Source organism: Trichomycterus rosablanca, chromosome 8 (genome assembly GCF_030014385.1).
Source record: "Trichomycterus rosablanca isolate fTriRos1 chromosome 8, fTriRos1.hap1, whole genome shotgun sequence".
NCBI lineage: Eukaryota > Metazoa > Chordata > Actinopteri > Siluriformes > Trichomycteridae > Trichomycterus > Trichomycterus rosablanca.
Window position 1 is genome coordinate 23,061,122 of NC_085995.1, and position 26,495 is coordinate 23,087,616.

Below are 26,495 nucleotides of genomic sequence, written 5' to 3' on the forward strand. Positions count from 1 at the left end.
TCAGAACCAGCATTAACTTCTTCAGCAGTTTGAGCTACAGTAGCTCGTCTGTTCTATCGGTCCACATGTGCATCAATGAGCCTTGGCCGCCCATGACCCTGTCACCGGTTTACCACTGTTCCTTCCTTGGACCACTTTTGATAGAATCTGACCACTGCAGTCCGGGAACACCCACAACCACATACAAGAGCTGCAGTTTTGGAGATGCTCTGACCCAGTCGTCTAGCCATCACAATTTGGCCCTTGTCAAACTCGCTCAAATCCTTATGCTTGCCCATTTATCCTGCTTCTAACATATCAACTTTGAGGATAAAATGTTCACTTGCTGCCTAATATATCCCACCCACTAACAGGTGCCATGATGAAGAGATAATCAGTGTTATTCACTTCACCTGTCAGTGGTCATGATGTTATGCCTGGTTGGTGTATAGCCTGCTGTAAGTATCCATACAAACGTTTTTTTAAATAAAATAAATGTTAGTCTAAAATGCTTGTGTATGCTTCAGTGCTTTGAAAAATATTCATCTCTCAAACTTAAGTGTTGAATAAGCTGTCCTGAACTGATCCTGTGTTTGTGTGTGTGAGTAAGTGAGAGTGCTGAAGTAAGTATAAAAGAGTGTGCAATGCCCCTGAACCACTGCCCCACACCCTCTCCAGGGTGTAATACCCACCTTTAGACCCACAATGATGATGAACAGACAGATTTTGTTGACCAAAAATAAAAGTAACATTTTATATAACCAATAACAAAACAGATATAACTAAAAAAAAATTTTTTATTAGCTGTTATTAAGTTTGCTCAGTCTAAATCAGAGTGAATTTGATACATTTCTCATTTTATTTGGGAGATGTGTTTGTTGTTTTCATATTGGTGTCACACTGCTGACCAGAAAAGCTAAACAAGTCTTTCATTCTTTGGATATAGCAAATCTTTTATGAGGGCTGACACTAAATCATATTAAAACCACAAATAAAAATGGGAACAGTATGAAAAATGTAAAAAGCAGTGCTTCTTATAATAAACCTTAGCCATTATTTTAGTGCAGAAGTATGAACTCAAGATGTTATGTGTGGTTACCTTTATATAATTTATTAATATAAACCTGCAGCAAATTCCAAAAGAAGTTGGGACGGGGCAATTTAGGGCTACTGATGAGACTAAAAATAACAGGTGACGTCAACAGATGACCACAAAAGGCTAAGTTTGTCACCAAATGTGTGAGAAAATTATTGAAATATTTTAAAACAAGATTGGAATGTATTTTCATATTTTTTTCTTTACAGTGCATAATATCATTACATGAATTAGGCAAACCTTTGTCAAGCACTACAATGTGGAGTTACATTCACAAATGCCACCTATAATTTTACGGTGCAGAGAGAAGCTTTATGTTAACCATATAAAAAAGCATTGTCAAGTTCTTCTGGCTCTAAGGCATTTGGTCTGGACCCCAACACAGTTGAACTGTGTAGTGTGGCCAGATGAATTAGTATTCCAGATCATTTTTAAAAGAAATGGACGCTGTGTGCTCCAGATCTCAGATGAAAAGGACCACCAGACTGTTATTAGCAACAAGTCCAAAAGCCAGGGTCTGTTATGCAACAAGGTTATGTCAGTGCCCTATTGCAAAGGAAAATTTACATTGTTGTGATGGCAACATTAATGCAGGGAAGTACATTGACATTTTAGAGCAACACAAGTTGCCTATATCCATGCATAGTGTAAAACCACATACTGCACACATTTCGAAGACATGGCTGCGGAAGAAAAAGGTACTGGTACTGGACTGGCCTACCTGCCTGTTGCACACATTAAGGTGTGTTTGCAGAAAAAAATCTGACAAAATACCACCTTAAACATAACACCTGTACCCTCTGTGCCAAATGTGATGTGAGAAGCAATAGCAACATTACAAAGTGGTAAATGCTTTACTGTCCCAACTTTCTTTGGAATGTGTTGCAGGCCTAAAATGCAGAAATGGATGCATATTAATGAATGAAAAGTTGACAAAAAGATAAAAAGGTCGAAATAATGGTTAATACTGCCTGCAATTAATTAAAAGTCAAAGTAAATGAAAGACACTGTGGTTTTTTTTTTTTTTTTTATTTCACTGCAGTGCTGTCCTATGATTTCTTGTTGCTTAATTAGTGTTGAAGGTGATTAGGTATAAAGTAATTACATTTACAGTATTTAGCAGACATTTTTATTCAAATCAAATACAGTTTAAGCAATTGAGGCTTTAGGGCCTTACTCAAGGCCCAACAACAGCAGTCTGGCAGGGCTGGGGTTTGAATTAACTTCAATAACCGGTCCAGTACCTTAACCGGTAAGCTGCCACTGCCCCTAATTAATAAAATTACCAATTACATTTTGGGCATTACATCAAAGTCACTGACTTTAAAAATGTAATAGCTTAGTTACACAATAGTTAAGTTACTTTTGTTTACATTTCTACAAATGTGCTTGCTGTTCTACTTTTATACAAGAAATGCGTTTAGAGGCCACTCAGGTTGCACAGCAGTAAAATATGCTAGTGCACCAGAGCTGGGATTTCGAATACATCGTATCGAATCATATCTGCCATTCGGCTGGGCTGGGCGGCTACATGAACAACGATTGGCTGTTGTTCACAGGGTGGGACAAGCAGAACCAGGGTTTCTCATAACTGGTGCAATTACTACCTCAGCTGGCTGATTGATGGCGCCTGCGCAGGGTTGGGGAATAATGCCGATCAGGGTGTGGTTCTCCGATGCACAAAGCTGATTCGCATATGAACTCACCTCGTGCAGGTGAAAAGAGGCAGTCGGTACTTCACACGTGTCTGAGGGGGCGTGTGTTAGTTGTGAAGCTCCTCAGTCAGAAATGGAGGGTTGTATCGGTAGAGGTGATGCAATCAGGGTAATTGGATACGACTAGATTAGGGGAGAAAATTGGGGGGGAAATTGAGAAAAAGAGAAAAAAAGAAAATAGATGCATTCAGAGTATAACTTAAGCTTTTGTCTACAAAGTCAGTTGCTTTTCACATAATTTGCACAAACCTGGGCTGCCCAGTGATCTGGACATTATCACTAAAACTCATTTTAAAAGGACTATTGACTGTAATCCTTGAGTACAGATTTTTACAGAGTTTTATACAGAAACCTGAAAGCAAAGTAATAAGTATTTATAAATATGACTAGTGTGACTGCACCTATTAAAAATACATAATAAAGAGGTCTCTTGGCTTTGCAAAGGTTAGGGGAAAAATAAGAAATGCAAGCTTTACTTCACCATGAACTATAGTCAATAACACCAAATGTACAGTCAAAGGAACCAGTTTATTTTTTTTATGTCTGCATTTTTGGACATGTTTTGTATCCTTTGTGACTTTGGAAAATTAGAACTAGAACACCTTGAAAAGTCTTTCAACATAAGTGGGTGAGTGTTTGTCACTATAAGCTTGTAAAGCTTAAAACTGCTTTGTACCAAAACAGGTCATTTCCTGATGCGACTACTGCAGCTCTTTCATCTCAACAAGAAGCTCTACGAAGCATCACAAGTCTTTTTACTTTCTCATTATTAGCAATACATGTATACCTTCCAAAGCCAGCTTTAATCTGAGTAATGGCTTGTACATTGCTCTTTACCATCAGCTGTATTGTCTTCAAACAGGGGTGCAGCGAGTTTTCAGTTCACGCTTCAAAGATTTGTAGTAAAAAAACAGAAAAATAAGGGAATAAATAATTTGTTGCTTTCTCAAGTGCATTTTAAACATGCTTATGGCTTTAAATGCAAAATTAAAACTGTCTTTGCAGGAGCTTGGAGGGAATCGAGATTGGAAACATTCACAGAAGGATGTTTGAACCTCTTAAAAACCTAACTCATATGTAAGTCTCTCTCTTTTAAACTATTTTTATTCTATTTACTCTATTTATTAAGAATATCAAAACAAATGACTTCCATTTTCTACATAGTCACCTTCTGATGCATTTTTCCCAGCGTCGTACCAACTTTTTAATCCCATCAGCAAAAAATTTTTTTGGTTGAGCACGTAGCCACTGATGCACCACTGCTTTCACATCATCATCACATGAAAATCTTCTTCTCCTTGCCCAGGTGGCGCAGCAGGATATTCCGCTAGGGTGGGATGACTGGACTATGTGGGTGAGGTCTTCAAATGCTGTGTGAGGACCCTGATTAGCAGATGAAGAGGCGCCTGTGCAGAATGCCTGGGTGAAAAAGGTTTCCGCTTAAAGCTGCATGTGGGTCCGAGGAGGCGTGAGCAGCAATATACCCACCTCGACTGCAATCAGGGATCCCCCAGCAGCGGAAGACAAATTGACTACGCTAAATTTTTTAATCTTTTTAATTAAATCTTTTTTCCCTTAAAGCTCCCGAAAATTCAATCAGATGGTGCTAAATCCGGACTGTAAGCTCCCTCTCAGTCAGGGTTAAAGTGGGTCTAGCACCACTTGAAAACAATCAGTAAAAGCTATCCATCCTTTAGAGGTCATCGATCCATCACATAATCAGTCTTTCACTTGTATACACCAAGGTGCAACTTGCAGCAGCTAATACAATTTTAGATTTCTTTAAGGTGTGAGAACCTAAAAGACCTAAAAGTAAAAAAAAGCTAGAAGTAGCCTGCTTTCACCATTTCTGTGTGGGTTTTATCCAGGTATTCAGTTTTCTTTCTGCCTCTCAAAAGCAAGTAAACTGTTGCTCTACATTTCCTCTAGGTGAAAGTAATTGAATGAACTGGTGTGTGAGTGTGTGTTGATTGGTAATTGAAATAGATAGAAATGTATTAATGAATGAGTTGTATTTAAATATCATGGTCTTTTTGAGACATTCTACCCTGCTTCACAATACCAGACAGGTTCTATTTATGAGATTTTTTAGATTTAACAGGTCTGGCAGTATTCAGAAAATGTAAGAGTGTGTGGCACTATTCCAGACAATGGAGGAGGCATGTGATGACATTCACGGAGATGAATGGCAGAGATGGATCTGCCATTCCAGGCATTTTTTCTCCCGCTGCTTGGCCACAAAGAATATTGCAGCTGATGTAGATGAGGTTCTCTGGCCTGAACATGTTGTATTGCAGTAAAACTAATATTTATTTTGTTACGTTTTTGTATTCATTCACCAATTTTGTTTGTAGCGTTTCTCAATCTACTTCCAAAGGTGAAATTTACTGAGTTTTGCTAGATACCACATGACAGGTAACATCTGAGTTCTCAGCACTGCAGTGACAATGACATGGTGGTGGTGTGTTAGTGTGTGTTGTGTGCTGGTATGAGTGGATCAGACACAGCAGTGCTGCTGGAGTTTTTAAATACCATGTCCACTCTCTGTCGACTCTATTAGACACTCCTACCTAGTTGGTTTACCTTATAAATGTAAAGTCAGAGACGATCGCTCATCTTGTAGTATGCATTTTATCACCTACACTTTGACGAGTGCAGCGCAGCTCAGCTTTGCGTACAGAGAGACACACCCTGAGAGCACTCTTTTCTCATTTCTGTGCAGGCGCCATCAATCAGCCAGCAGAGGTCGTAATTGCACCAGTCATGGGAGAGAGACCCCATCCGACTTAGTCCCGCCCAAATCTGAACAACAGGCAAATCGTTGTTCATGTGGCCACTCAGCCTTAGCCGGTAAGGCAGAGCTGAGATTCGATACGATCCCAGCTCTGGTTCCAGTGTGTGTTTTTACCGCTGCGCCACCTGAGCAACCTGTTTTGTTTTATTTTTATTTTAAAAATAAATACGCCTTTTCGGTTGGCGATGGTTAGAAGAGTGTCGACTATGTCCAGGATCTGGTTATGTGCAGGTGGTTTAGCATTCAGTGCGACGAGTTTGTGGACAGCAGCAGTATATCGCAGCTTCACACATATATGACTGGTTATTATTATTATTAATATTATCAGTAAAGGTGGGCCGTGCAACTGTTATTCAGGACGTTTGTATCAAACAAGTAGCCCTTCATATTACTCAGTGCCCTTGAAGTAGCCCTCAGTTTCAAAAAGGTTGGTGACCCCTGGTCTAGTATATATAGCAGTTGGATAATCTGAAATGTGTGACAAATATGCAAAAAATAAAAGAAATTGGGAAGAGGGCAATACTTCTTTATAGCACTGAACTGTTGGGAGACACTACAACAAATGTGGTATTCAGAAAAACGTTGGTTAAAACTTAACATAGCAAACATGATGCAAAACACATCACCTAGTGCAATTATGCATCTCTGACCCAAAATTGCTTTTTGTTTCACAATCTTTGCTGTTTGTTTTGAAATTATCTACGAATTTAAATGCATAATTTTTAAGAAAGTAGTACATTCATTAACCACAGTCCTTGCTAATCAAGAAGTCTGCACTAAACATGCTTGAGGTTTTGCCAAATTTCTGATTGCATTAAAAATTTAGGGCACTTTTTGAAAATGTTCAAATAACTCAAAATGTGATTGCAAAGCACAAGAAGACATAATCCAGTTAGTTATCAGCTCCACTTACCATATGGAAGCACTTTGTAGTTTTACAATTACTGGCTGTAGGCCATCTGTTTTGCTACATACTTTTAAACCTGCTTTTACCCTGTTCTTCAATGGTCAGGACCCCCAGAGGACCATTACAGAGCAGGTATTATTTAGAGGGTGGATCATTCTCAGCACTGCATTGACAATTATATGGTGGTGGTGTGTTAGTGTGTGTTGTGCTGGTATGAGTGGATCAGACACATCAGCGCTGCTGGAGTTTTTAAATACCGTGTCCACTCACTGTCCACTCTATTAGACACTCCTAACCTTTTTGGTCCACCTTGTAGATGTAAAGTCAGAGATGACATCTTCTAGACCTTCATCAGTGGTCACAGGACGCTGCCCACGGGGCGCTGTTGGCTGGATATTTTTGGTTGGTAGACTATTCTTAGTCCAGCAGTGACAGTGAGGTGTTTAAAAACTCCAGCAGTGCTGCTGTGTCTTATCCACTCATACCAGCACAACACACACTAACACGCCACCACCATGTCAGTGTCACCGCAGTGCTGAGAATGATCCACCACCCAAATAATACCTACTCTGTAGTGGTCCTGGGAGAGTCCTGATCATTGAAGAACAGGGTGAAAGTGGGTAACAAAGCATGCAGAGAAACAGATGGACTACAGTCAGTAATTGTAGAGCTACAAAGTGCTTCTATATGGTAAGTGGAGCCAATAAAATGGACATTGTGTGTAGAAACAAGGAGGTGGTTTTAATGTTATGGCTGATTGGTGTATTTGAGCTATGTTTTTCAGTTAAAATGATCTTGCCTATAAAATACAACTACAACATGAAAAGGAATTTAAAGTTTAACTTGGCAACAATGCATTGCTATAACCCCATACTCAAAACATGCTTCCAGTGCACCCGATCTCATTAGAATGTTACGCCACCTGAGCACCTCTCTCATGTTCTGTTGCTGAAATATATTAGATTTGCAGCTTCTGAATTGGCACACTATAAGTAAATCTTGGGATGAAAATAATTCTTCAGATGCATCCAGCACACACTGAACGCAGTCTTTTTAATTTAGCAGGCACAGATGTTACAGCATAAATTTCTCATACCCAAAACACTAAATAATTACAAACACAGCTTTTAGCTGCGTCTGACCTGAATAGTATCAGCTATCACTCACTCAGTGGATTGTTTTTTGGGAGATTACAAAGTTCCCTGGACTCACATGGGAAGAACAAGCGAAATTCCCTATGGTAGCAGAGAAACAAATGCATTGCCTAGGGCTGAAAGTATGTCTACCCCTCTCCTAAATATAGAGTTCAGGTGTTTTAGCCACACCCAATACTCCTCATTGTATAAAATCAGCACTTCTTCACACCCTAATCACTCGTTTTTCCAGCGGTTTTCATCCCAGCGTAGACTGATAGTGAAAGCCTTAAAGACTCTGACCAAACGCCTTCTCCACAGCTTCTTTCCCCCTGGCCATCACCATAGGACTATTCTCACATCCTTCAGCTTTAACAGAATAACCCAGAATTTTACATCACACATGCCTCCCACATTTTACCCTTATGCAGTCAATGCACATACACACATATGCACCTTATTTACTTAATAATTTACTTAATAATCTACATCGCACAATTTTTTTCTTTTTTACAGCACAAGTTTGTCAGTGTACTGTACTGTACATCTTCATTGCACTAACACTAATTATCTATTGCATAACACTAATTATCTCTTCATAATGGCACCTTTTAGTGGGTGGGATATATTAGGCAGCAAGTAAACATTTTATCCTCAAAGTTGATGTGTTATAAGCAGGAAAAATGAGCAAGCGTAAGGATTTGAGCGATTTTTGACAAGGGCCAAATTGTGATGGCTAGACGACTGGGTCAGAGCATCTCCAAAACTGCAGCTCTTGTGGGGTGTTCTCAGTCTGCAGTGGTCAGTATCTATTAAAGTGGTCCAAGGAAGGAACAGTGGTAAACTGACGACAGGGTCATAGGTGGCCAAGGCTCATTGATTCTCATTGATGCACATCCATCAGACGAGCTGTAGCTCAAATTGCTAAAGAAGTTAATGCTGGTTCTGATAGAAAGGTGTCAGAATACACAGTGCATCACAGTTGCAGGGCTGTTTTGGCAGCAAAAGAGGGAGCAACACAATATTAGGAAGGTGGTCATAATGAAATGCCTGATCGGTGTATACACCGATCAGCCATAACATTAAAACCACCTCCTTGTTTCTACACTGACTGTCCATTTTATCAGCTCCACTTACCATATAGGAGCACTTTGTAGTTATACAATTACTGACTGTAGTCCATCTGTATCTCTGCATGCTTTGTTAGCCCCCTTTCATGCTGTTCTTCAATGGTCAGGACCCCCACAAGACCACCACAGAGCAGGTATTTTTTTGGTGGTGGATCATTCTCAGCCCTGCAGTTACAGTACAATGACATGGTGGTGGTGTGTTAGTGTGTGCTGTGCTGGTATGAGTGGATCAGACACAGCAGCGCTGCTGGATTTTTTAAATACCGTGTCCACTCACTGTCCACTCAATTTGACACTCCTACCTAGTTGGTCCACCTTGTAGATGTAAAGTCAGAGACGATCGCTCATCTATTGCTGCTGTTTGAGTTGGTCATCTTCTAGACTTTCATCAGTGGTCACAGGACGCTGCCCACGGGCATAACACACACTAACACACCACCACTATGTCAGTGTAATACCTGCTCTGTGGTGGTCCTGTGGGGGTCCTGACCATTAAAGAACAGGGTGAAAGCAGACTAGTTTGGTGTGGAGAAACTCTTGTGCTTAAAAGAGTCCTGACCTCAAACCTACTGAACCACTTTGGTTTGAATTGAAATTGGTTTGCAAGACAATATTTATGATAAAACATCAGTGTCAGGGGTCAACTCTATAGTAATTCCCATGGTTTTGGGTTGGGATGTCCAGCAAGCCTATGAAAAGTGTCCATGTAGTTCATATGTTTGCCATACATGTCTATTAAACAAAAATGTTTATGTATTTATTAAAATTTGTCTTAAAATTGATTCACTGATCAGATTCTCTTTTTTTCCCCAATATAGCTACTTTAAAAAGTTCCAGTACTGCGGTTATGCTCCACATGTGCGTAGCTGCAAACCTAACACAGACGGCATCTCATCATTTGAGGACCTACTGGCCAACATCGTGCTGCGTGTTTTCGTCTGGGTCGTCTCTGCCACCACCTGCTTCGGAAACATCTTCGTCATTTGCATGCGCTCGTACATACGCTCGGAGAACAAGCTCCATGCCATGTGCATCATCTCTCTTTGCTGTAAGTTCTTTAGTGCTTTTTAGACAATAAATAGCAGTCAGGTTATCTGTATTGGAAATGTTGGAAAAAAACATGTTGAGTACAATTTAAACTCGGTGACCCAGGTCTTCAAGGTTATTGTTGCTGTTCATTATCCACTCTACCAGCAGCAATAAGGGATTCGGAAAATGAGTTCCATGCTCGCCTAAGGTCACTGGCATTCAGGAGTTTATTTAAGTGGACTGGTCTTTTTAAATTGCCCCTATGTGTGAGTGAGTAAATGTGTGTGTGATTGATGCACTGTTCTTAGTGCACCCAGTGTTTCCAGGTGACGCCGGACTCACCCCCACCCTAAACAAGTGGAATTAGTCAGTAGAAAGATGCCCTCAAGAGACCACTCACCTTTAAAATAATTAATAGTTTTTAGTGACAACTTGATTTTAATTTGTAAATCCAGATGTATGTGGGCTTCTCTTTTAATTATTGACTTTAGATGTGTGAAACCAGTTATATAATTGATATGCTTTCCACTTGCCTTTTTCTGCTCCGTTTTCTGTTCCAGCATGAGTGTGTTGTATTGAATGGGAATGCTGATTGCTAGCCGGCCTCCTTGTGTAACATCAGTGCCCGACCTCACAAATGATATTTTAAGTAAACAGGCACAAATAATCAGGAAAATATTCAAAACCTTTGTGGCAAACCTTCCCAGAATGAGGGGAACAGGTATAGCCAGAGAGGGGAATGAGGTTTAGAAACCTCACCTAAAACCCCACTCTTGCTCCATACATTAAATTAATACAGTGGTACCTTGAAACTCAACGTCAGTTGGTTCTGGGAGTTGCGTTGACTTTAAAGGGCGTTTTAAGGTATTTTTTTAAAGGGAGTTTTAAGGTTTTTTTTTTTCCCATAAGGATGTATGGGAAACCTGTTGATGCATTCCATGGTCCCGTGAAACTGCATATATTTTAGGCTTATGTAAAATAATGGGGTTGTTTTTGACACTTATACACTGAAAATACCACAAGTATAATATAAAACACTGAAATCCAATTGAAAACAGTTAAAAATGTATATAAAATACAATAAAACCTGCACTTTACCTTTACATCTTTATTGTTTCCTTATGCTTTTTAATTAGTGGAGAGAACTTATGAGCAGTAATAATTAGGAGAGGTTTAGTATTTCTATGTTGTTCTTTTAATACATTAAGTTATATACATTTAATAAATTTTTTTAATGATGAGCATTTTAGACTCCCTCAGAAAAGCTGATTCTTACAATTTCTCAGAACCCCGAGCTATAACACAAGTTTAAAAGTGAAACAGGAGAAACACAGCTGAACACAGATACATGTATATTATTGAAGACACATGTTATTCCACACAAATGCAGATTCGTCTCATGTTTGCATGATGTTTTACCATACCGCTCAAGCCAAGTGCAGAACGAAGCAGCAGTCACACACACGTTGAGTTTAAGGGTACAAGGGCGAAGGGCGTCGAGTTTTAAAGATTTTGAGTTTAGGGGACGTTAAGTTACAAGGTACCATTTTAACACATTATATAATGTTTCCTTTTTAGACTTCTTTAAGATCAGAGTATTTCCAGTAAATACTTAAATACTTAAATGTGGAATTTCTCTGCCCCTGATTTGTGTAGAAACATAACAGACACCCTGTTAGAATTATTAATCTCTTATTTTATCAGCTTCTGGGTAAAATATGCTTTTCGTAACAATTTGTAGAACTAATTTGACATACAATAGTTGTGGATGCTACGGTTTGCTGACCAAAAACTTGGCAGCAGGAGAATTTGCTGCTACTTTCAATTGGTGTGAATAAGTATGCATTTGAGAAGTGAACTGGAAGCCTTTTGTCTCTAGTGTCCCTGCTATAGACTCCTGACTCAAGGTAACTTTTATCACATGAAAAGCAGAAAATGAATAAAAGACCGAACAAAAAATCATATCTTAAATCCTAAGCTTCCAGCGGTCTCTCAATATAATAATATTTACCTTAGATAATATTTCTTACTTTAATTTTTTTTGTTTGTTTTATTGCATTGGTCACAGATTTTATGCATCTATATTTTGCATTTGCCACTTTTAATCAACAAATCTTATATTTTATTATTTATCGTCCTCACAGCCCTCTCAGTCCTCTCAGTCCCACTTGCATCGGTGCTCAGAGTAATTGACTGTGAAATGAAAAACTGCTATTACATTCCAAGTCTTTGAAATTCTTTAAATATCAGAATATCAAAGTTGCAGCTGTGGCCCGGTCATCTGTATGCCTCAGAGAGAGTTGGTGGCTGATACAGGTTCTGATTTAAACTGGAGGCTTGCAGGAACGTATAGCATTTCTCAAGCTTCTTTTATTTGATGGTGAAACCATGCTGCATATGCAGTAACAGATTTTGTTCTACAGTATATGTGGTTGAGAAATGACATGTGACTTTTGTACTTGATGAAAGCTTTCCAGCTGGTGGTAGGACATGATGAGTGGCAGCTTAAAAATCAAGCATGCAGCGAAAGCTTCTTGCACTGCAGTCATATGACAAAAAATGCTTCTATCAAGAGCTTCTATTTTTTTATAAATAAAAAAACATGTTAAATAAAAAAAAAAAACATGTTTTTAACGTTATGATTCCATAACATTAAAACCACCTCCTTGTTTCTACACTCACTGTCCATTTTATCAGCTCCACTTACCACATAAGAGCACTTTGTAGATCTACAATTACTGACTGTAGTCCATCTATTTCTCTACATACCTTTTTAGCTTGCTTTCACCCTGTTCTTTAGTGGTCAGGACCCTCACAGGACCATCACAGAGCAGGTATTATTTAGGTTGTGGATCATTCTCAGCCCTGCAGTGACACTGACATGGTGGTGGTGTGTTAGTGTGTGTTGTGCTGGTATGAGTGGACCAGACACAGCAGCGCTGCTGGAGTTTTTAAATACCGTGTCCACTCACTGTCCACTCTATTAGACACTCCTACCTAGTTGGTCCACCTTGTAGATGTAAAGTCAGAGAGGATTGCTCATCTATTGCTGCTGTTTGAGTTGGTCATCTTCTAGACCTTCATCAGTGGTCACAGGACGCTGCCCACAGGGTGCTGTTGGCTGGATGTTTTTGGTTGGTGGACTATTCTCAGTCCATCAGTGACAGTGAGGTGTTTAAAAACTCCATCAGCATTGCTGTGTCTTATTCACTCATACCAGCACAACACACACTAACACACCACCACCATGTCAGTGTCACTGCAGTGCTGAGAATCATCCACCACCCAAATAATACCTGCACTGTAGTGGTCTTGGGAGAGTCCTGACCATTGAAGAACAGCATGAAAGGGGGCTAACAAAGCATGAAGAGAAACAGATAGACTACCGTCAGTAATTGTAGAACTACAAAGTGCTTCTATATGGTAAGTGGAGCTGATAAAATGGACAGTCAGTCATGTTATGGCTGATCAGTGTATAGTGTTACAGGCTTTTTGTATGGTTATTTTTTTTACACTAATCTTACTGATTCCGGGAAGTGGGAGTAAATAAGAGTAAATAAGTACTTAACCACTTTTTTATTTATTATACTTATTCACATATTTAATTTTGTACTACATAAAAAGTATTTTCGGCTGCAACAGAACATTAAACGCTCCAAAGAAAATAGGGGTTTATAACTTTTCTACAGAGCTACAATACCAAATTAAAAAAGATGGGACAGTATGGAAAATGCAAATAAAAATGCAGTGTTTGTTACATTTACTTATTTTTCTATTTTTTTATGCATTTTCTCCCCAATTTAGCGTACTCAATTTGTCTTCCGCTGCTGGAGGATCCCTGATTGAAGTCGAGGTGGGTATAGTGCTGTTCACGCCTCCTCCGATCCGTGCACAGCCCTTAGCAAAACCTTTTTTTCACCTATGCACTCTGCACAGGCGCCTCTCTATATGCCAATCAGAGTCCTTACACAGCGTTTGAAGACTGCACCCACATAGTCCGGTTATTCCGCCCTAGCAGAGACATGTCTGCTGCAGGCACTGCCAATTATGCCCGCTAGATGGCGCCCAGCCGACCGGTGGCAGTGCCGAGTTTAGAACCAAGGAGTTCAGAATCTCGGTGCTGGTGTGCTAGCAGAACATCCTGCTGCGTTACCTGGGCACCTTGTTACATTTACTTTTACTTTTATATCGTTGCAGACAGTATGAATTTAAAATATGTCATGCTTTTTCTGGTTCATTTCATTTGTTAATGTACCTCCATTCCTGCATTTCAGCCCTGCAAGACATAAAAAAAATTGGGATAGAGCAATTTAGGTCTAGTAGTAAAGTAAAAAAAAAAAATTTAATAATGATATTTCAAACAGGTGATGTCAACAAGTGATTGTAATCTTGATGTGGTACAAAAGCAGCATCCAGGAAAGGCTGAGTCTTTGATGAGCAAAGATGGCCAGAGGATCTCCAGTTTGTCAACAAATGCATGAGAAAATTATTGAAATGTTTATAAACAATGTACCTCAAAGAAAGATTGGAAAGGATTTGCATAATTCTCCCTCTACAGTGCATAATATCATTGAACAATCCATGGAATCTGGAGGAATTTTAGTGCATAAAGGGCAAGGGTGCAGGTCTAACACCTGTGATTTCCAAACCCACAGATGACAATACATCAAGAACTGTAATTCATAAATAGCTAATAAGTTACATTCACAAATGCCACTTAAAACTTTACTATAAAAGAGAAGAAGACACTGCCTGTGAGAGAATATGGTGGAAAATATGGTGGAATTTAAAGGAAGCAGTTGCAGCATGAAAGCCATCAAACCTCAAGATCTCAGTGGTGATGGGATATCACATTAGATCACTGCATCACCTGCTAGTACAGATGTCTTACTTTATAAAAAGGAGGGTAAGAGAAAAGCCATAACTCACTCAAAAAGAAATACATGTCTAACTTTGTACATCTCTAACAGGGAACACACATGGAACAAAAAACCTATTTGCAACAACTGAGCCTATCATGCTCAAGAATATTATAGCCACAGTGAAATAAGAAGGTGGAACCACTATAATATCATAATATAATTAGCTTTTATGTAAATGGTCTTTGGGAATTGTCTGTTATTAACAGAAACATAATTGAAACTATTGCAAATTAGAAAATAATTTAATCTTATTGGCCAAGAAACTACATTTGGAAAGAAAATGTGTGTTAACAAGGCAACAACACCAATTACAACAATAACACTAAGACTTTTCTTCAAAAAAAGGGATGATGTCTATAATTAGTTTGACTTAAGTCCCACTAAAAATGTCTACATGGGCGCTTGGGTGACGCAGTGGTGTAATGTGCTAATGTTCAAAATCCTCAGTAAGACTTAGTTTGAGTCTTAGCTGTTCCGATGGCTTTGCCAAGTGCTTACCAGACACAACTTTGGGGAAGGAAGACAATCCTCTTTGGGATTTTTTGTATTGATATTTATTAAGCACCTTCTGTTATGTAGCTGATGTGCCAGCATGAGTAGTGGAGTTACACATACACTGTATGGACAGAAGTATTGGGACATCCTTTCTAATTTTTTTAATTCAGCCGGAGCAGTTGCTAACAAAAGTACTAAATAAATTATATAAAGGAAATTATACTCTCCAACTTTTTTGCAGCAACAGTTTAGGGAAGGCCCTTTTCTAATCCAACATGACTGTGCCTTTTTGCACAAAAACAAGGCTTATAAAGACATGAATAAAAGCTTGGTTTAAGAAAGTCCAGAGGCCTGCACAGAGCCCTGACCTCAGCCCCACTGAACAGCTGGAATTAACTGAAACAAGCCTTCTCAGAAGAGTGGCTGTTGTTCTAACTGAAAAGCTCACACAGAGGTCACTCTATTTTTGAATTATTTGTTTTTGAAATAGTATGGCCATCAAGCTCACGGTCAGGTCATAGCAGGATGCTTTATACACAGTATGGCTCTCTATGTGAATCCAACATTGGCTAGTATAAAAATGCTGTCGATGACTTCACACTGAATTTGGAAACTTTATTTAAAGAGAAGATGTTTGAACAAGGCAACAACATCAATATGAGTCAGGTTGAAGGGGCAGGTGCTAGTCTGTGTCCCTTCTTGTCCAGTGTGGTGGTGGTGCAAGCAGCAAAGGAACCCAAAAATAAATTGCGAGGAAAAGATGAAAACATATATAAAGGGTGAATCGCCCAGGTGGCACAGCGGAATATTCCACTAGCACACCAGCGCCGAGTTTCTGAACTCCTCGGTTTGAATCTTGGCATTGCCACCGGTTGGCTGGGCACCATCTAGCGGGCATAGTTGCCAGTGCCTGCAGCAGATACTTATTGGCCACCGTATCTGCAGGGTGGGGACTGGACTATGTGTGAATGGGGTCTTCATATTCTGTGTAAGGACCCTGATTGGCGGAAGAGAAGCCTGTGCAGAATTCAGGGGCGAGAAGAGGAAGGCTGTGCACGTGTACGAAGAGACGTGTACAGCGACGTGCTCTCCTCGGATGCAATCGGGTATCCCTCAGCAGCGGAAGACAAAAATTAAGTCCGCTAAATCCGCGGGGAGAAAATGCATAAAAAATTTATAAAGGGTTACAGATTGAAACTAGCATATTGTCATGTAGACCTGGGTTTGAGTCTCATTGGTACTACCTGTCTGGAGAGGCACTCAGCATAATTGGATATGTTTGAAGGAGAAAGGATTGGGAATTTTCTCTATGGCAATGCGACAGTAACTCATACTGTCTTGTTAAGGCACTGACACAACTGAGGAATACAGAGAACATAGTATGATCATGCACATGTTAAAGCTCTCTGTAGTAATATCTGCTGCTTTCTGGTTTTACCAAGGGGGACATACTGGGTCTGTTCGAAAACCTAGTGAGCTACCCTGCTGTGTGCTGCCTACATAGGCAGCTGCCTAAGTAGAGAGGATTCTAATAAGTCATCGACTTATAAGTCAGGTTATTCTGACTCGCTACTTAGACAGTGATTACATTAGTTTTTGCTTACTAAGGTAACACAGTTAGCCTCATGGCATTCAAACCAATGGGATGAGGTTGCACAACACGCTAGCATGTCAACTAACATCTCCCTTTATGTACCAAAAATGGTTAAATTGTCACTGACAAGCCTGAATTTGCAAATAAATGGCACTTGTACACGTTTATACAAATTAAAAATCAATGATAATTTATTTCCATTTAAAAATAACTCGGTTCATTGCTCCAGATTCATCCACCATATTTGTCATTTTTTTGTGAGAACAGTTGTGCCACACTAAATGACAGGATTGTCTCACAGCCAAGGAAACATCAGATGCTGCCTCATTATTCAGTCCAAATACAGATTAAATTTAAGGTACCATGGCCGCTCAGATGGCTCAGCGGTAAAATACAACGTTTGGCTCTTGTTCATACAGGGTGGGAGCCGGATAGGGACCTCATAACTGATGCAATTACGACCTCTGCTGGCTATTGATGGTGTCCGCACAGGGTAGAGGAACAATGCTGATCAGGGTGTGGCTGTCCGTCCGCAGGGCTGATTCACATGTTAACTCGCCGTGCAGGTGAAAAAATGCAGTAGGCTACTGCTGTTTTCGTGTCGGAGGGGACGTGTGTCAGTTCGCTCTCCTCAGTCAGGGGTGGGGGTCAGCACCAGTAGAGAGTAAGCATAACGTAATTGGGTAAAAATTAAACACGGGAAAAGGGAGAAAATGCTAACTTAAGGTACCTTACTAGACAGCATTTTAAGGTATCTAAGAATTCGAACAGCCTTCTACTTCGGAGTGTGTGTAGGATGACGTAAAATGCTGTCCGTGTAGAGAGCTCACTAGGTTTTCAATCACACCCAGTGTATGTCGAAGGGGGAATGTGCTAGCCTCCATTCTGTCATCAGCCAGGTGTTTTGAATAAGCTTAGAAGTGTAATGGAAAATAGAAAATGTGCAAAATTTGACATTTTGACCTAATCATCCCAAAATACTGCCATGCTACTACACTATTGATACAACTGTTCACATGCTGCTCTATGCACTGCCTGTCGAATATTTGTGGACATCTTACTTATTAAAAATTTTGGATTAAATGCAGTTTATTGTTAGTTTAAAAATAGCTTTAATAAATGGCGCAGTGGCACAGTTGGTAGAGTGTGTGTCGCACTGTATTATGGGTCCTGATATCCTGAGTTTGACTGTTATATCCATTTACTCTTTGTAGGGAGTTTTGTAAGTTCTTTTCTGTTTTTCTACCATATATCTAAAAAGAATGACCTGTAAGTGGATCAGTGTTTAGGTCAATGCTCCAAAATGTTAAGACAATTTGATTAACAGAGTACATAAGTATATAACCTTAATGTCATTACGCCTAATTATGAGCCAAAATTAACCAAGCTTCTTACATTCTGGGGCAGGTGCTGACGGTTTGATGGGCATCTATCTGTTTGTGATTGGGGCATACGACCTGAAGTTTCGTGGTGAGTATAACCGCCATGCCCAGGCCTGGATGGACAGTGTGCCATGTCAGGTGGTTGGCTCTCTGGCCATGCTGTCCACTGAGGTCTCTGTTATGCTCCTTACCTACCTCACCTTGGAAAAGTACATCTGTATTGTCTACCCATTTCGCTACCTGACGCCTGGGCGTAGGCGCACTGTCACTATTCTGGTTGTCATCTGGATCGTGGGATTTATTATTGCTTTCCTGCCTCTGGTCTATAAAGACATGTTTAGGAACTTTTATGGGACCAATGGGGTTTGTTTTCCTCTGCATTCGGAGCAGCCAGAGACTGCAGGGGCTCATGTCTACTCTATTGTCATCTTTCTGGGTGAGTTTCTATTTTCCGTCCAAATACAAGACCATAAAATAATATTTATTTATTTTATTTAAATGACAAAAGTACAAAGAAATTATTTGCAATGTTTACAGATCAACTTTATTCTATTATGTAAATGTAAGCAGATCGTGATGCCTGCAATACACTCAAAAATGTTAGGACTGAGTCATGTTTAATTATTAATTACAGTTTTTATTGGTTTGGGAACTGAGGGTACTAATTGTGGCAGTTTTGCAAGTGGAGTTGTTTGCCCATTCTTGCTTGATACAATACTTCAATTGCTCAACAGTCTTTGTTCACTGTCGTCTGATTAGGAGACAGATCTGGACTGCAGGCAGGTCAGTCATGCACATGCACTTTGTGTCTGTGAAGCCATGCTGCCTGGCAAATAACCATGGACTCCATGATAACAGATGTCACCCATGCCGTGGGACCCAAATGCACCCCAATACCATGGTGGATGTTGACTTTGGCACTTTTTTACTGCTGGCATTTTGGGTGGTCTCGTCATGCACGTTTCCTAAGAACAGGCTAAAGTGTGGACTCATCTCACCAGTGCAAATGTTTCCACTGTTTTGGTTTATCTGCAATAAGCTCAGACCCAGAGATGAACTGTTGCTCTGCCCAGGGTTTTCCTGCCTTGTGCCCTGTGTTTCCTGATGAAACCGTACCCAATGGGACGCTGACCAGAATAAAGCGGTTAATAAAAAATAATAAATAAATAAAAATAATAAAAATAATAGAAGGGAAACAATTATCCAACAACCTTTGTTTATTTCATTTAATATATTTTCAGTGCATTAATCCACTTTCACAAGGCATTCACACAAATATGGAGGTGATTACAACTGCAAAGGGAGGCAGGATACCTCCATATTAATGCTAGTGGTTTTGGAATGGGTTGTCCAAGCTTGTGGTCAGGAGTTCATAAACAACTGTCAATATAGTGTAATTGTGAAATCCTTTTAATCCTTATAATCTAAAGCCTCTATCTAATTTTTAGCTGTGGGGGTATGGTAAAGGTTTGTGGCTAGTCAGTTTTTACACATTATTTACTGACATTATAAGTATCCATAAGCACTTAGTATTAGCAAGTCCTCAATTTGTTTGCTGTTACAGAGGTCAGATTGATTCTTCATGAGACCTCTGTAAACTGATAGCATCAAATCACATCCAATTTAACACCCGAGGTAAGCTGAGAAAAAAGATCTCATGATATCTATCTCATGATATTCATTACGTTAAAAATAACTGGCTCCAGATCCTTCACTGTTCCAACCTATCACCGCTGATAAAAAGATTAGGACGTTATCCTTATATTTATGTTTAAAATAAAGCTAAAAATACTGGGTGCACCAAAGGATTTTTAACTTCTTCATTTTCTAATTTAATATGCTTGATTAATAGTTTCCAGTAACCAAACAGATTTGAAAGATGTTTAGTAATTTAATCTAGAGCATTGAGTTTGTTCACTCTTAAGGCTGATTTTACTTGTGACAACTGCCTGTATTTTACAGGGATAATCCAAACTGGTAATACTAGTCATTAATCACATGTTAAACAGTGACATGTATGACTACAGCCAGATTAGTGTAATTTGTACTAGATTTGGCAAAGCTTTTGGTAGTTTTAAGCAGGCAAAAATCTTGTTAATGGGAGATCAAAGAAAAAATGCAAAACTGGTTTGAATTAACAGGAAAGTGCAAATTACAAAAAACATTTCCAAAGTTGGGACTATTTGTAAAACACAACAAAAGGCAAATCTGTGGTTTGCTAATTTTCTTGAATCTTTATTTAACTAATGAGTGTAGAAAGAAAAGATTACCAGTGCTAGATTTTGTAGTTATTAGTGTCTTTTGTTTATTTTTTTTTTACTTAATTTACCTAAATTAAGCTCCAAATATCTCATTGTATTTGTACAGTAACAATAAAGATGAATATACCTATAATTATTTATGTTATTTATATTAGTTTTTATATTAGTTATTTGTCTTCCACTGCTGGGGGATCCCTGATTGCAGTGGAGGTGGGTATATTGCTGCTCACGCCTCTTCTGACCCGCGCGCAGCCCTTAGAGGAACCCTTTTTCACCCATGCATTCTGCACAGGCGCCTCTCCATCTCTACAGGGTCCTTACACAGCGTTTAATTCTACCCACATAGTCCGGTTATCCGCCCTAGCAGAGACGTGTCTGCTGCAGACACTGCCAGTCGACCGGTGGCAATGCTGAGTTTCAAACCGAGGAGTTCAGAATCTCGGCACTGGTGTGCTAGCGGAATATCCACCTGGGTGCCTATTTATATTATTTTATCTTACATTATTTTATAAATATAAGCATGTTTCATAATTGAGGACACTAATTTTTGCAGTTTTGCAAGTGGAATTGTCATTCTTGTCATGCTGCACCATACATTTTTAACAGGAGACAGATCTGGACTGCATGGACTTTGCAGCATGTCTCTCTCTAAAATACCAATTAACACCTCTGTGTCAATGGTACCTTCACACATATGCAAGTCACACATGCCCTATGACCTATATAATTTTATTATATAGCTTTATAGCCGTATATCACTCTGGATTATCCATTTTATCTTAGGCAAAGAGAACTCAACATGAAAACAAGCTGAACCATGTTCTTTTTGAACTGATTGTCAGTTATTTTCTAAAGTTTGGCACAAAGCAGTGAGCCATGACCCATCATTTACATTTACATTTTCGGCATTTGGCAGACGCTTTTTATCCTAAGTGACTTACAGTACTGTGACAGGATATCGTCTAAGCAATTGATGGTTAAGGGCCTTGCTCAAGGGGCCCAACAGTGGCAACCTGGCAGTGGTGAGGCTTGAACCATTGACCTTTCAATTACTGGTCCAGTACCTTACCCGCTAGGCTACAACTGCCATCATTGCTTGTAACTGGTGACTGGTGCATTGGTGGATCCTTCTTTTATATCCAATCATGATTCCCTCACCTGTTGCCAATTCACCTACTGAATGTGGAATGCTGTAACTTGAATCTACTATAAACTTTTTACTCTTATTTTGGCTGTCTTAACTTTTTAAAGTGTGTTGCAGGGATCAAATTCTAAATGTGTATCTATTTACCAAGAACATTGAAGTTGATCAGTAAAACATTGAAAAACTTTTTTTCTTTCTACTTTTGGCATTTAAATAAATATTAAAAATGGTATTCAGATGGTAGGGTCAGAATTTGGCATAGACTTCATGAACATGGTGTTGGTGATGATGTTATGGAGTGGGGAAGATATTCCTAGCACACTTTTAGGCCCTGTAATAATTGCTCATTATTTCAATGCTGCAGATATTAAATTATGTTTTATGGATGGTTGATTACCATGACCTTCTGACCTTCATGACTTGCAAGTAAATTTAAAAATCATTTGTTTCTGTTTTTGTACAGTAGTCTACATTTAGTTTTGTAAATTTAAACATGCTTATTATTAACTGAAACTATCAGAATAATCGGAAAAGCCTTTGGCTTACATTCATTAACAGCATCTGTTTAGTCATTCATACTCCAATGTTAAAATGCTATTTTATATGCTTCTCCAAAGGTCTGAACCTGGTGGCTTTCCTAATTATTGTCTTGTCTTATGGAAGCATGTTTTACAACATTCAGAGAACGGGGACACAAACAACCAAGTACAGCAACCATATAAAGAAAGAACTAACAGTAGCCAAACGCTTCTTCTCCATCGTCATCACAGATTCACTGTGCTGGATACCTATTTTTATCCTTAAAATCTTATCACTCATGGATGTTGAAATCCCAGGTGAGTGTTCTCTTAAGGTTTTTTATTTACTTTTATTTATTTAACTTTTAAAATTTTACATCTCTTAACATTTTAACATCTATTAACAATTAAGATTTATTAGAAGCCAAATGTTTTAGACGCGTGATGACACACAATTACAGTGCCTATAGAAAACATTCATAACCTTTTGCCTTTCAGCCTAAAATCAAAACTCACAAAAATAGCTTTCTCCAGCTTAATTTACACATTTTACAGCATTCAAGCATTCAAGTAACGAGGAAAAAAGGAAACTGTTCTGAAAATTATTTCTTAAAAAAAAAGGAAGGCACCCAGGTGGAAGGCACCCAGGTGGCGCAGTCGGATATTCCACTAGCACATCAGCGCCGAGATTCTGAACACCCCGGTTGAAGTCATCTAGTGGGCACAATTGGCCTCCATGTCTGCTGGGTGGGAAAATGACTGGACTAAGTGGGTCGGGTCTTCAAACGCTGTGCAAGTACACTGGTTAGCAGACCGAGGCGCCTGTGCAGAAAGTGGATGAGCCTCATGTGCGAATCCACCAAAGCATGAGCGTAAAAGAAGGCGCTAGGACTTCGCACATGTCGGAGGACGCGTGAGCAGCAATATACCCTCCTCGAATGCAATCGGAAGTCAAATTGACTATGCTAAATCGGGAGAAAATGCATAAATCAACAGAGAATAAAAAGGAACATTTAGGCAGCATGGTAGCTCAGTGGGTTGCACTATTGCCTCACAGCAAGAAGGGTCTGGATTCTATTCCCCTATTCGGTCGGCCAGAGTCCTTTCTGTGTAGAGTTATATTCTCCCACCACAGGTCCAAAGACATGCAGTCAAAACAATTGGCCTAAAATTGCCCTAACTGTGAGTGTGTATAAATGTGAGTAACATTGCGAGTGTGTCTGCCCATTGATGAACTGGCCACCTGTCCAGGCTGTTTTCTGTTTTTCACTCAGTAAGTTAGATCCACCGCGACCCTGATCAGGATAAAGCAGTAGTAAAACAGACACTGAATAAATGAATGAATGAAGTTAGATCCACTGTCTGTCTGTCTGTCTTTCTGGTGTGGACCAGTTAGCCTGCAAAGTGATCTGAAATGTGATTAAATGTACCAAAGCAAGTTTGTAAAGGTTACTCAAAGGGGCTGGTTACCTGTCTTAACCAGATATTTAACTAATTACATAACAGTAAGTTATTAGATTTTATAAAAATGTAATTTTCACTTTAATGATGAGGGTTTTAATGTATAAATACAGTTTGAAAAAACAAAATTATTTTAATATTCATGGTATAATGTGACAAAAGACAAGCTTTATGAAAGGCTATTACAAAAACTACATGGAATTATTAAAAATAGATAAAATAAGACATTGCTATCCCTATATAATGCCTCTAACTAGTATATGCTTATAAACTGTAGATTGGATTATTTCAAAAGATATATTTGGTTTCTGCAGCTTGTGTCCTTACCAATTATTCGGTTAACAGTTGCCTGTTATAAAAGTTTACTAATGCCTAAGTGAAAAAAGGGTTCAACTAAGGGCTGCACGTGGGTTGGAGGATTTGTGAGCAGCAATATACCCATCTCAACTGCTATCAGGGATCCCCCAGCAGCAGAAGACAAATTGACTACGCTAAATTGGAAGAAAATGGGAGAAAATGCATAAATAAAACAGGAAAAAAAGAATAAAGCTCTTTAAGTATTTTTAAACCTGAAATAAAAATCTAGTTCTAATTGCCGCTCAGGTGGCGCAGCGGTAAAGTACGCTAGCGCACCAGAGTTGGGTTTTCGATTACATCGTATCAAATCTTAGCTCTTCCTTTACGACTGGGCTGGGTGGCAGCATGAACAACGATTGGCTGTTGTTCAGGGTTAGAGGGTAAGAAAGTCAGATCAGAGGTCCTCATAACTGGTGTGACTGCAGCCCCTGCTGGCTGACTGATGGCACCTGCACAGGGCTGAGGAATAATGCTGATGGGGGTGTGGAGGACGCTAATCAGGGTAATTGGACATGACTAGATTAGGGGAGAAAAATTGGGGGGAAAATAGAAAAATTTAAAATGTAGTTCTTACGATCAGGAATGTATTTTTTAATTTGTAGTTCTTATATTTAAAATGAAATTTAAACTTTATAGTATTGTTACCTAAATTCATAGTGGCTATAATTTATAAGGATAAGGTCAATTAAGATACGAGAGGCGCTCAGGTGGCACAGAGGCAAAGCTGATCCACATATGAACTCACCTAGTGCAGGTAAAAAGATGCAGTCTGCTACTGCACACGTGTCGGAGGGGGCATGTGTTAGTTTTGTTCTCCTCAATTGGAGTGGGAATCGGCATCAGTGGAGAGGAAGCGTAATTGGACGTTTTAAAGTCGGGAGAAAAAGGGAGAAAATGCATAAACAAAATATAAAAAACTAATAAATAAATAAAAATAAGATATAGGACATCATTGTTAAAAATAGTGCTTTTCTTAAAATAATTCTTGATATGAGCAAGGGTGGAGTTGACGCAGTGATCTAACACACTAGCGCACAACTGCGGAGTGTTCAAGCTGCCTAAATAGGGGTCCACACAAACACAATTAGCTGTGTTTGAGGAAAGGTAGCACGAGTCTCTTTCTGCTGCAATATGTGGTCATATTGCACCAGTCCCAGAAGTAATCACATGGAAGTCACATGAAGCGCAGTGAGACTCACTGTATGAGACACAGCTTTATGTTGAAACCCAACATTGGCAGGTAATAAGAACCAGCCATAGATTAGACAAGTGTCAGTAGGGGTATGTGGTGATCTGGCTCTTCTTGATTAGATAGGGGGTTGTGCTAGCGGCAGTTGATTCACAATAGGGAACTGGAATGACTAGATTGGAAGATAAGTATGAGCAGAAGGAAAATCTTTTCTATATCTTCTGTTTCCAAGTGATTTTTGGTGTCATTTTACAAAAAGCTTATCTGCTGATACTGGTTCTTGTGCATTATATTACGAAAATACAATAACAATAGACACTGTGTTGAAGTGCAATCCCTAGGTAGAAATTGGATTAAGGTAAATTCCTCTCAAGGATGTCTTACCCCGCCCCCACCAATTTTCTCCCCTAATCTAGTCGTATCCAATTACCCTGGTTGTGTTATGCTTCACCTCTACCAATACAACCTTCCACTTCTGACTGAGGAGCCTTGCAACACACGCCCCCTCCGACACGTGAGCATTTTCGACTGCCTTTTTTCACCTGCACGAGGCGAGTTCATATGCGGACCAGCCTTGTTCACAGAGAGCCACACCATGATCAGCATAATTCCCCAACTCTGTGCAGGCGCCATCAATCAGCCAGCAGAAGTCGTAATTGCACCAGTTATGAGGAACCCTGGTCCGGCTCATCCCACGAACAACAGCCAGTCATTGTTCATGTGGCCACCCAGCCCAGCCGGATGGCAGATCTGAGATTCGATACGATGTATTCGAAATCCCAGCTCTACTGTGCTAGCGTATTTTACCGCTGTGCCACCTGAGTGACCAGGAAAAAATTAGGTTCAGATCACAGTAACTAAGTTTAGTTTTGTGCATTTCTTTACACAGGAACCATCAGCTCATGGGTTGTCATCTTTATCCTGCCCATAAACAGTGCTCTAAATCCTATTCTCTACACTTTGACTACTCGACCCTTTAAGGAGACTCTACTGCAGGTCTGGAACAACTACAGGCAGCGGCGGCCATTGCTCAGCAGACACTCAGCCCACCATCCATCTTTCACCTGGCAGGAAATGTGGCCTCTTCAGGAAAACACTCATAATGCAGTTTCACCAGAGTATCTAGCACATCCGTCACAAATGTCCTAAAACTAAAGGACATCCCAGCTGTTACACATGAACAAGACCTGTTACTATGCTATAAAGAGATTACCTGCAATTTGGGCCTGTTTGTAGTGGACACATGTTTGTATGTTTAATAATGAATACCTACATGACCATATTCATAGTAAGGGATTGAAATAATGAGTGTGTGTATTTATGTGAGTAGGTTTGCATTTGCTTTATACACTATGTTCACACTAGCAGGTGATGTAACAGTTCTATTCA

At 39.5% G+C, this 26,495-nt stretch overlaps 1 protein-coding gene across 1 annotated transcript in view; it reads left to right on the forward strand.

Moving 5' to 3' along the window:
* rxfp1 (relaxin family peptide receptor 1) overlaps positions 1-26,255 on the forward strand; it is a 99,967-nt gene extending 73,712 nt beyond the window's left edge. Inside the window, exons 14-18 of the mRNA XM_062999944.1 lie at positions 3,796-3,867; positions 9,573-9,802; positions 18,202-18,612; positions 22,199-22,417; positions 25,996-26,255. Of these exons, the coding sequence (XP_062856014.1) occupies positions 3,796-3,867; positions 9,573-9,802; positions 18,202-18,612; positions 22,199-22,417; positions 25,996-26,255 (1,192 nt within the window). The remainder of the gene's footprint in view (positions 1-3,795; positions 3,868-9,572; positions 9,803-18,201; positions 18,613-22,198; positions 22,418-25,995) is intronic.
* The last annotated feature ends 240 nt before the right edge of the window (positions 26,256-26,495 follow it).